General features: G+C 38.3%; 1 protein-coding gene across 7 annotated transcripts in view; it reads right to left on the reverse strand.

The window, feature by feature from the left end:
• Nucleotides 1–11927, reverse strand: part of ANKS1B (ankyrin repeat and sterile alpha motif domain containing 1B) — a 1164394-nt gene that overhangs the window by 350212 nt on the left and 802255 nt on the right. For all 7 annotated transcript variants that reach the window (XM_010831587.1, XM_010831586.1, XM_010831585.1 and 4 more), the window contains one exon: nt 7581–7679. In XM_010831587.1, coding sequence (XP_010829889.1) covers nt 7581–7679 — 99 coding nt within the window. The remainder of the gene's footprint in view (nt 1–7580; nt 7680–11927) is intronic.

The following is an 11927-nucleotide window of genomic DNA, read 5'->3' on the forward strand; positions in this document are numbered from 1 at the left end:
GAATATCTTATGCCCTCAGTTAGACCATGGGTTTAAATCATGTATTCAGTTTACTTTAGGGTTCCCATGCTAACAGTACACATATGTATGTGGGATTTTAAGAGTATATCTTTAACTGGATAGCCACAGGGCGGTAGGTCAGCATCGAGTGGCATGATGTTTAAGATACTGGCCATTGAAAAGAAAGAAATGCAAGACAAAAGGAGGAGGGTGTATGGAGAGACAGTTTGGTACAAGAGAATGAAGTTACCCTGTCAGCAGGTACAACAATAGAATCTATGTCGGTAGCCTATGTTTTGTGGTTGCCCTTCTGAAAAACAGCAGAAGCAATAGGAATGAGTTTCTATCATTTTCCTAAGTGACAAGGAAATAAGACTGAAACTTCCTTTCTGAAGTTATTAAGAAGTTACATTGGTTGTACACTTTCCCCCTAAAGCTTGCACATATGTTCATCAACCATCAAGACTAGAATCAACAAACATCTGAATTTCAAGCACCCTGAAAGAACTAGGGTCTTTAAGAGCAGAATCTTGGGCAGGAAGCCAAGGTGAGATAATAACACATTTGCAATGCTCTTTTGAACTCTGAAATAATCAGGGATTCTCTGATATAAAGTTGTATTAAGATTTTAATTTTTGGAGAGATTCTCTTCCTCTATGACACAGGAGTAGCAAAGTCACAGCTATAACTAAATCTGGTCCCTAATGCTTTGTTTAATTGATAAAGTGGAAAGGAGACTTTTTTTTCGAGTGGGGAGGCAGGGTTTGTGTTCTCTAGTTTGCCACAACTTCCACTATTATTTATTGTCTTGAAACCATCATAATATTGTAAAGTAATTATCTTCTAATTAAAAATAAAAATTTTAATTAAAAAAAAAAGTGTTTGAGTTCTTAGTCCTTGCTAGTATCTCTGTATCCCAAGGTTTTTTTTGGTTAACTGTGGCCTGCATTTATTTGTTCCGATGAGGTCTAAAGTTCAATGATCGCTCTTACTTTCTAGTTTTGATAGTTTTTTAAAAAATGCATTTAATTTGCTAATATCCTTTAAATATTGTCCAAGAGAGTCTGACCAATTCATTTCCTCACTATAAATGGAAGTATGCTCCTTTCAATAATGAGGCACCAACAAAGACTGAACATGTTTTTAAAATTTGTAATGTTTTATAGGATTACTAATTTGTATATATCACTTAGATGAGTGGCATTCAGATCATGAAGCTTTAAGTGCAATTGGCAAATCTCCAAGGTCTCTGATTTCTGTATGATTGTATCCTATATGGATATGATAGTTGGACAATAAAAAAAGCTGAGTGCTGAAGAATTGATACCTTCGAACTGTGGTACTGAAGAAGACTCTTGAGAGTCTTTTGGACAGCAAGGCAATAAACCAGTCAATCCTAAAGGAAATCAACCCTGAATATTCACTGGAAGGACTGATGCTAAAGCTGAGGCTCTAATACTTTGGCCATCTGATGCCAAGAACTTACTCACTGGGAAACACCCTGATGCTGGGAAAGATTGAAGGCTGGGAAAGATTGAAGGCAGGTAGAGAAGGGGACGACAGAGGATGAGATGGTTGGTGGCATCACCAACTTGATGGACATGAGTTTGAGCAGGTTCTGGGAGTCGGTGATGGACAGGGAAGCCTGGCGTGCTGCAGTCCATGGGGTCACAAAGACTTGGACATGACTGAGTGACTGAACAACAACATCAGATCTGAGACATATGCCTTTTTTTGAATGGTGATTACTAATGTGTTACTAAATCATCTAATTGTGAATACCATAGTACCATGAAGATGGCCCATGGGAATAAAAAATGCGTTTTGTTATTGTTGTAACCATGCAATAGTTATTCCATTTTGACTGAAAATGCAGACAAGGAAACTAGACTGTAAAGTGGATCATTATAAAGTCTATCTGTAGCAGGCATACTTCTGAGATAGCCCCAGTGATCCCACCTCTTGATATTCACATCCTTGTGTAAATATCTCTTCCTATGTCTGGGCTGGATTTGTGGTTTGATTATAATGAACAGAATAGGTAAAAGGTTGGGATGTTACAAAAGACTAAGATTTCCATCTTGCTGGCACTTTCCTGTTTCTCACTTGCTTGTGCTGTTGAAACTAGCTTCATGTGAGATTCTTTACAAAGAGGCCCATGTGACAAGAAACTGAGGGATGCCTTCAGCCAATAGCTTGTGAGGAACTGAAGCCTCAGTCCAAAAAACCCCAAACATCAGAATCCTGCCTAAAACCAATGAATGAAGTAGGAAGTGTATTCTCCCCAGTTGAGTCTCAAGATGACTGTAGTCTGTGAAAGACCAAGAGCCAGAAGACCCAGCTGAGTGTTAGTTGCTCAGTCATGTCTGACTCTTTGTGACCCCATGGACTGCAGCCCACCAGGCTCCTCTGTGCATGGAATTCTTCAAGCAAGAATACTGCAGTGGGTAGCCATTTCCTTCTCCTGGGGATCTTCCCAACCCAGGGATCAAACCCCAGTCTCCTGTATTGCAGGCAGATTCTTGACCATCTGAGCCACCAGGGAAACTCTAAGCTGCTCTTAGATCCCTACTCCACAGAAATATAAATGTGATAAATGTTGTAATATGCCTCTAAGATTGAGGTAACTTGTTATATAGCAATAGATACCTTACAGAGAATCTCACTTCTCTACTGGAGTAAGAGATAACTCTGTTGTTGTTTTTTAAAAAAACAAAATCTCAGACCAAGGATGGGGAAGGTGACAATTCATCTGGTCAGAGGTGTTCAGTGCCATTTGGTGAAAATATTGAAACTAAGCAGCCCAACAAATATTGGTCAAATTGAACTGAACTTAGACAAAAAAGGCAGCTACAATCCAGGTGTTCATTATGCAGTAAAACAGAAGTAGGGTAGCAATGACCAAAACAATGAATACCGGAAACTGTGCTATGATCAAGAGTCCTGAGATAATTACCTTTGCTAGTCATCAAATATTTTGAGTTTGAGTTTTGAGGAACGCCAATGTTTAACTGAGGAGAATGAGCAGGCAAGGAGAGAGAGCAACAGAGAGGCAGGAAGATAACTGGGTATTGTGGAGGCCAAAAGAGGATGATGTTGACAGCTGATAAGAGTATCAAAACCTACTGAAGCCAAGGTGAGGTGGAAGTGGCTTATGGAATTTCTGTTCTTCTGGTCATCAGTGACTTTAGCCCTGGTGGTGTGGGGTGGCAGCAAAGAAACTAGTTAGATCCAAATGGGGATAGGGAGTGTAGACGATGACAAAGTAATTCCAAAAGATATTATAGAAGAGGAAAATATAGGAAAAAAACATTGGAAAGTGAAGTGAGCGTGTGATATAAAAGTTGCTAGCATGCTGATGTACATTTTCAATTCAGAAGGAGAGATAAGAGCAGATACACTACAGGCCTTCACATGAAATTCTGCAAACCTTTAAAATGATAATCCTTTGAATTCCTGACCTGTAGGTGTTATATTATCAAAGGACAAAAGAGATTATGCCCTTATAAAAGGATTTTAGAGGATTATCCACAGACTGGATAACAGAATTCTTACCTGGGAAAAAGTAAATGATATGTTGCAAATAAGTAATCAGATAATTTCCCTGTGTCCAGAGGACAGAAAAAGCTCAACATGCTTAAAGATTCTAAGAGAGTACAAAAGAAGCCATCTTCTCATAGAACTTGTTATTTGTGTCCTTTCTTAAAAAGAGTGAAGGGTAAAAGTTCCAGGAAACTTTCAGACCTAAGGAAAGACTGAGTCGGATTTGGTGAGGGAAGTGGATGCTGGGTGAAAATGGATAAAGTAAACTTTGCACCTAAAAGTCAGGCACTTTACAAGACAGAGAGAAAGAATGGATGGAAAAGAGGAATTGATAGGATTACTGTTCTAAAGATGTCTATGCTTAGAATACATGGAACATATTCTATGTGTTCAGCATATCAAATGAACTGGAGAACGTTCAGACCTATGCACAAGTAATTACTTCAGTATTAAAAAGGGGATATTATAGAAAAAACATCATTACAAAAAGAATAAGCATTGTCTTTGAAACTTGAGACAATATAAATACAAAAAAGCATTAAAAAATGCACTGAACTGTGATAACAGATCAAAACTGCACTTAGCAAACCACCTTTTCTCTGTTTAGGAACAATCTCTCCAAAACACATATGTTAAGTAAAGGATCTCATGACAGATGAAGAACACAGATATTCTGAGGATTAAAATTGCACAAACAAAATGAAGAGACAGTTTGTCCACTTTTTGGCAGTGCAAAGTTTAAGGGAATGCAAATGAATGTGTTGGCAGTTGAATTACACTATTAACCACCTAAAGACTGGGTTCATTACCTAAGAAGGCAAAGCATCAATTTGTAGCATTATAACATTTTGTATGTGTTGCTGAACATATGTTTGGATGTTTTTATGCTTTTGAACTGTGGTGTTGGAGGAGACTCTTAAGAGTAGCTTGGACAGCAAGGAGATCAAACCAGTCAATCCTAAAGGAAATCAGTTCTGAATATTCACTGGAAGGACTGATGCTGAAGCTGAAACTCCAGTACTGTGGCCACCTTATGCGAAGAACTGATTCATTGGAAAGGATCCTGATGCTGGGAAAGATTGATGGCAGGAGGAGAAGGGGACAACAGAGGATGAGATATTTGGATGGCATCACTGACTTGATGGACATAAGTGTGAGGGAACTCTGGGAGATGGTGATAGACAGGGAAGCCTGGCATGCTGCAGTCCATGGGGTTGCAAAGAGTTGGACATGACTGAGTGACTGAATTGAACTGAACTGAACTCATTTGTGTGCATAATAAGTACTTCAGCATCAGCCTCTTGATAGAAGCTTAATTTTGTGTTATTTCTATTATATTGTTCCCTCTGATGGGAATGATATTCTGTCTTAAAGATAAACACTTCATTTATTCTTCAAATAATTCTGAATTCAGGTTCTTTTGTTTCTCAAAATGGCATGTACAGGATTATAGACATAGCTTAAAAACTGAGGTACTCTTTGATTAAAAAAATATATTTGAATAACATGTAAAAATATTCATTCACTCAGTCACTCATTCTTCATTCTTTTAAGTGCATGTATTGAGCTAAACACAGTGGGAAGTTCAAGGATGGACATGGCATTGTCTCTGCCCTCAGGATGCTTATAACACAGAAGTAGTATAATAGTATTAGTACCTTCAGACAGAACAAGCATAGGGCCATCAAATCTTAGAAGAAAGAAAGAGTATTCTTTCATTTCACAAATTATTTTTTGATGTGCTAGGCACCATTCCAGGGACTAGATATGTAAAAGGAACAAGATAGGGAAGAATAAGGTGCCAAGGCACCTTATTTCATTACTGTTGCATCCTGGGGATGAGATAAAAAAATAATGCAGAAAACAAGCATACATCCTGATATATGGCAAAACCAATACAATATTGTAAAGTTAAATAAAATAAAATTAAAAAAAAAAAGAAAACAAGCAAACAAATAATATAACTTCCAGTGGCCAAAATTGCTATGAAGAAAACTGAGGCAGAACAACATGAGGGACAGAGAAGGGGGCAAAGGGTGTGCTTTTGAGGGAACAAAACCCTCTGTGAGGAGGTGATGGCTGAATAGAGATTTGATGATGTAGGGAGCAAGCATTTGAAGATATGAAGAAAAGGCTTTCCACGCAGACACACTGATACAGAAAGGCTTTGAGGCAAAAATGAGTTTGACATATTCTGGAACAAAAAAGAAAGTCACATGACTAGAGAATGGAAGAAAGAGAGAATGAGAGATGAGGTTGTATTGGGGGGAAGGGGCCAGATCCTACTGATTTTCGTAGGTCATGATAAAGATTCTAAGTGCAAAAGGGAATCCATTGTGGATTTTAAGCAGGATGTGCCATGCTCTGATTTACATTTCGGTCTGGGTGCAGTGTGGAAATTCAACTGTAAAGTGGTGAGAAAGGTAACTGGGACAGAGATTAGGCATCTGTGCATTGTCCAGGTGTGAGGACCAATCAGAAATTGACTCAAGTAGTCTAATGCACAGACAACAGGTTAGATTCTATTGTGGTAGCCTGATTAGACATGGTTGGTGTAGACTAGAGTAATAATTACTCAGGTGGTAAGAAGGGGTTCCACTTCAGAAGTTTCACAAAAAAGTGATTCTGGGTAAAGATACACAAGTAGCAAGTAGAAAACTGTATTATTAAAACTCCTGTGTATGCTTGACTTTTCTTGAATTTGCAGAAGTGGTAAGTTTCTATCAGTAGATACTTAGTTCACTGTCAGTTGGCAAATTTCACCTTGTCACTTCCTTAGAAACAGCGGTTAATATTTATCTTTCCCATTCTGAGAAGGAGAAATTAAAGCCTCCTTAGAAAGGAAAAGCACAGAGGAGAATATAAAATATGTGATACATTCACATATTTAGATGAATCTTTTACTGTCCTTCTGCTACCCTGCCTCCAATCTTGCCCCCTGAATCTATCCCCTAGTGGATGACCCAGCTTTAACATTCTCTCCTTCTAATTTCTCTTGTCTGCAGCCTCCAGAAGTAACTGGCCTAAAGCAGTTTAGTCATGTCCATTCCCCTGTGCTCACAGAATAAATTTCAGATTCCTTAGCCTGATACCAACATGACCCAACCTACTTTTTCTGTTTTCTCTGGCTCCACTCTCTAATTGTTTTAATCACACTGGATTTTAGTATTTTTAAAATTGTGATGAAATAACAAAACATAAAACCACATTAAACTGTCTTGAAGTATTATACATAATTTAGTAGTATTAAGTACATTCACATTGTTGTGCAAATCCCATTGGATTTTAAATCACGAAGTATCACGGTTCCTCTAATGCTTCTGGCAGTTTGTTGACTGGACCATACCTCTATCTATGTGATTCCCGCTGGGCCCTGAAATGCCTTTCCCTTTCCTTACCAATTAAAATCCTACATATTTTACTGAGCACTGAAGACCAGAGCTCAGATCCTACCTCTTGTTTTAGGCTCCTGTGAAACCTTACCTAGAAACAGAAGGTCAACTCTGTTGGTAAGTAACGTATTACTTAAAATGATGCCTGGTTGGTAAATTGCATTTGGACTGGGAGGATTTATACACGAATATAAATACCTGAAGGGGACATGACACTTGCACTTTCCTGAGTAACGACTTGTGATTAAGCAAGTTCCGTGCCCCTGGAGGCTAGGGCTATGGAGTTGTTATAAGAGATACTGCCTCTAAGGGCAGGAGGCTCCTATTCCAGGAACATTCTTCTACCCACCCAATACTGATCTGTCTTCTTGCACCTGATCTATCACCTGGGGGGTATGGACTGATTGTACTGACATGCAGAATCCCACCAAAGAAAAACTTGTAAGCTGCCCTGTCGGCCGGAGGCATTTCCTGTATTACATCTAATGAATCTGAATGTTTAATTGGACTAAGAAGACCTGCTTTGGCTTCGGGGAGTTGCATCAATATGCAGACATATTGTCCTAAGTACTAACAAGCCTTGCACACCTGGACTTAAAACCACTGGGACTAGACTAAAGGCTAGGATACTAAATGCTATCTTACCTTTGGAAGGAGCTGGATTGCCTGTAGAATTCTTTGTCTGTGCCCAGAATTAAGGATTCCAATTTCCAACAAATCCTGGTCTTCCATAACATTGCTTCCCTGAAACAAAACCAGAAATGTTATAAATGAAATCAGGCAGTTTTACTGGGCATAAATACTGGTTTTATTAATATAGAGAAAAATAACCAACAAATGATCTGCTTTTGGTAAACAAAACCATAGAGTCAATCTTCTGTAAGAGCGAGGTGAGAGGAGGTCACCTAGATGATTGAGTTGAAGGCTATGGGAAAGTTGCTTTTACTTCATAAATACTCTTAAGGCTTACTATTTATGGCTGGATTATCTGCATTGGGGATTCATTTCTGTGACTCAGAACCCTGTTCCTCTAAAAATATATATACTTCTAGGAAGAGCTGCCATTTAAACTATCAGTGACCTATACGTTGATGTGAATGAACCTGTTTTTTACCCTCTGAAGACAAATTTCGTAAGGAGAGCTGATGGAAAAATTGAAGTATCCTAGTCAAGCTAAAAGAGAATAATTCATCTTAAATACTGAATGTCAGATGTCTGATCAAGGTATGAGGATATAAAAATGAATAAGATGCAGATCCTTGCCCTCAACTGTTGATTTCTTCCAGTCTAGAGATGGAAGCAGATTGTTCAAAGGCAGTTAGGATGCTATGAGTGTGCTATCATGGTGACACATGTTTGGGAATGCAGAGAGGACCTGGGGTGTGTTTTCAGAGGAGACTGTCTCATCAGACATCTGAAGTACAGTTCAGGTTCAGCACTCAAAATGCAAAGGACTAGGAGAAGTCATATGCAGTGCTGTGTGGGTAAGAAAGAATACAGTGTACTTGGAAGCATCAAATTCTAGGATAAGGTGGCTGCTGCTGCTGCTAAGTTGCTTCAGTTGTGTCCGACTCTGTGCGACCCCAGAGATGGCAGCCCACCAGGCTCCCCCATCCCTGGGATTCTCCAGGCAAGAACACTGGAGTGGGGTGCCATTTCCTTGAGACAGGAGCAAAACTTAACGCTTAAAAGGTATTGAGAAGCCAGACGACACAGATATTGTATGAATTTCAATTTCATCTTGACCATAACAAGCCATGGACAGATTTTAAGAAAAGCAGTTACATGATGAGACCTCAAATTTAGAAAGATCAACTTGATTTCTGTGGCTGGGCCTATTGGCTTACCTATGAAATGATGGCATTGAGCCACATAACTTCCAAGGATCAGCCTAATCCTACCATTCTCTGATTTCAATGATTTTTTTGACCTCTGATTAATATTCTAACATGGAAGCTTAAAAATTGCTTATTTTATCCTGAAATTTTAGTCTTTTGGAGCTTGCAAGCTAGAGTTTCCCTTTAAAGTAAGGAGTCTATAGAGAAGTTCAAGAACTCAGATCACTGCTTTTATGGACAATCAAACTCTGTCTTACCAATGCATAAAATAAAAACACTTATGAATAGAAATTACAGAATATCTATTTATGGAGAGCAATGGGTCCTGATAAATATTTAAAGCAAAGGAGAATGAACTGGAAAAGGGCAGTCATGGGAGCACGGAGCTGTTAGGAAACAACAGAGGTTGTTCTTGAGATGGTGTGGGCTTAGACTAAGATAGTGGTCATGGGAAACAGAAAGATGCGAGTAGATTTGAAAACCATCAAGAAGTTTGGCTTGGTGACTGAATGCAGAGAATGATGGAGAAATGCAGAATACACACCAGTTCCTTCCTCAACAAGGCTGAGACAGGGAGGAAGGGCCAGTCTAGCATGGTGCAAAGACTAATGTCTTTCCCTGGATAGGCACAGGATTGATGAATGTAAATAATTTAATATCAGACTGTGTTAAAAACTGACACAATTGGCTGTGCTTAGAAAGATTAAAGTCATTAGTATGGTACCATAGCTAGAGATTTTAAAATGGGCATTCACTGGATAGAAACATTCCACCTACTCATAGTAACATTCTTGTGCTTAAGCTACATTGGCCATCTTGGAGGAGGCAGAATGATTCAGGTGTATAGCAGCGTGATAATAAAAAAGCCTAATGAAAGACAAATAAAGCCAGTCTTGGCAATATGCCATAGGAAACATTGCTCTCAAGAAATTACTCAGTGCACACAATAGGGCATGGTCAAGAATATAAATGACTTCATTTTGAGAAAGCATTATTATTCTCAGAAATGGACTAATGTATCATGAGCAGGATGTATGCTACCATTCTGTTTGACTTTCATTCTTTAAGAGATTTTTCTAAGGAGTTAAAAGGCCCTTAAAAAATAAAAACAAACAAAAAACTTTAGCCACCTATGTATTAGATCATTATCCTGTTTTCCAAAGGCTAAATTATCAGCCTACAGCTTCAGCTTATACAAAATATAGAACCTGGATTTTTTGTACAAAAACAAGGCACAACAGGAGGCTATGGTCTGAATTAGCTACTATCTATAGGCAATATTAAAAACTTGATTTGTGTTCAAATACTGAAATGATTTAAGGAATTTAGTCCTTAGAGACCACTGTTCTTCCTCTAAACCACCAATATATCCCCTTATCTATCTTCAGTAAGGGAGGAAACATTTTGAAGAATTGTAGGGAAGTTAGACAAATTCTCTTTGGGTCAAATATCCTAGCATATAGAATAATTCTAAACACTTTTGAAAAATGAGTGAAAAGTATGAAAATCACAATGCAAATGGTAAGAATGTGCCCAAAAGGAAATGGTACTGATTGTGGAAATATAAAGAAAAGGATTCACTTTCCCCAGTGAGGGGACATTGGAAATTTTCTATTTTCACTCTTATTGTAATATATAGGAATACCAAAATATTCTGGTGCATCATCTAGCCAGTTCTTTTTCAAAATAGCTCCAGGTTTGGAGCCTCAAGACTTGGGTCTGAGTCCTGTCTGGGGAAATGTGGCTAAAGTGAAAGTGAAAGTCGCTCAGTCATGTCTGAGTCTTTGTGACCTCATGGACTATACAGTCCATAGAATTATCCAGGTCAGAATACTGGAGTGGGTAACCTTTCTCTTCTCCAGGGGATCTTCCCGACCCAGGGATCGAACACAGGTCACCCGCATTGCAGGCAGATTCTTTACCAGCTGAGCCACAAGGGAAGCAATGTGGCTAAGTCATATATTATTTCTGAGTCTTGTGGCCCTCATCCATTAAATGAAGCCATTTGATAAATTCCCATTCAGTTCTACAATGCTATGATTTCAGTAGTGCCCAACTTTGATTAGTATCATTTTATTTAAATGCAGATTGTATAATTTGAAACTACGTTTTAGTTCTTAAGAATTGTAACTTAAATTGCTTCAAGAAGTAGTTATACAGAGTGCAAGAATGCATGTTATTTTTTTGACAAATTAGTATCAGTACTAGGAACTTATAAAAAGAAATTATAGAATACCTTATTTTTTATAGTATCATGGATTATTACAGTTTTTCAGAGAAAATCAAATATTTCAAATCTTGCAACTAACCATTTTGCTTGTACTTGGGTAATAAATATTTCTATTCTTTCAAGGCAGCTAAAGTTTATTCTCTTGTTATCATTTGCCTTCACTGAATGTTAGAAAATCTCAGTTTAATTCTTTTTTTTCTCAATAAGAGCTGAACATACACTCTAGCTTTCTCTTTCATCCATTTTCCATGACTGCTAGATTAGTGGTGTTTGGAGTAGGGCTTCATCGTGTCTATCTTCTACTTAATGACCTACCACACTGCACTCTCCATCTCATCTCATACACATGATGTCTCTAGTTTCTTATCTCCCATTTACTCCTCAACTCATCCCAATAGGCTTTTACTCCCACTCACTCCACAGAACTTCTCCATGAAATGTTAAGAATGACCTCTCATATCTAGTTGGTTGTTTTCAGTCCTGTCCTCAAAGACTCATTGGCCACTTGTGGCTGCTGGTTTCATATTGGATAATGCGAATATAGAACATTGCTGTTATCATAGAATGTTCTATTAGACAGTGCCTCTCCACAGTTAAAGACGTTGAAACTGTAGCTGAATCACATGAACAGGGCAATGATGAGACTGTGACAGGGAATCAAAGCAGAGAGTCAAATATACTCACAAGTTATTCTCAGGATATAACTGATGTTCCTCTTAGTCAAAGTTCATGAACATTAAATTTAGAATCTGTAGCAAATTCTTTTCTAATTTTTCAGTCATTAAAACAAATTAGTAGCTGGTTCTGCTTTCATTAGTGTTTCGCTGTCATGGGGCTAGAAATCTATGCTACCAAAATGACAAGTCCCATTGCGAAATTATTTATGATATGCTTAGCACACTACCAGGCACATGGCATGGGCAT

This window comes from Bison bison, unplaced genomic scaffold (assembly GCF_000754665.1).
Source record: "Bison bison bison isolate TAMUID 2011002044 unplaced genomic scaffold, Bison_UMD1.0 scf7180017864529, whole genome shotgun sequence".
NCBI classification, from domain to species: domain Eukaryota; kingdom Metazoa; phylum Chordata; class Mammalia; order Artiodactyla; family Bovidae; genus Bison; species Bison bison.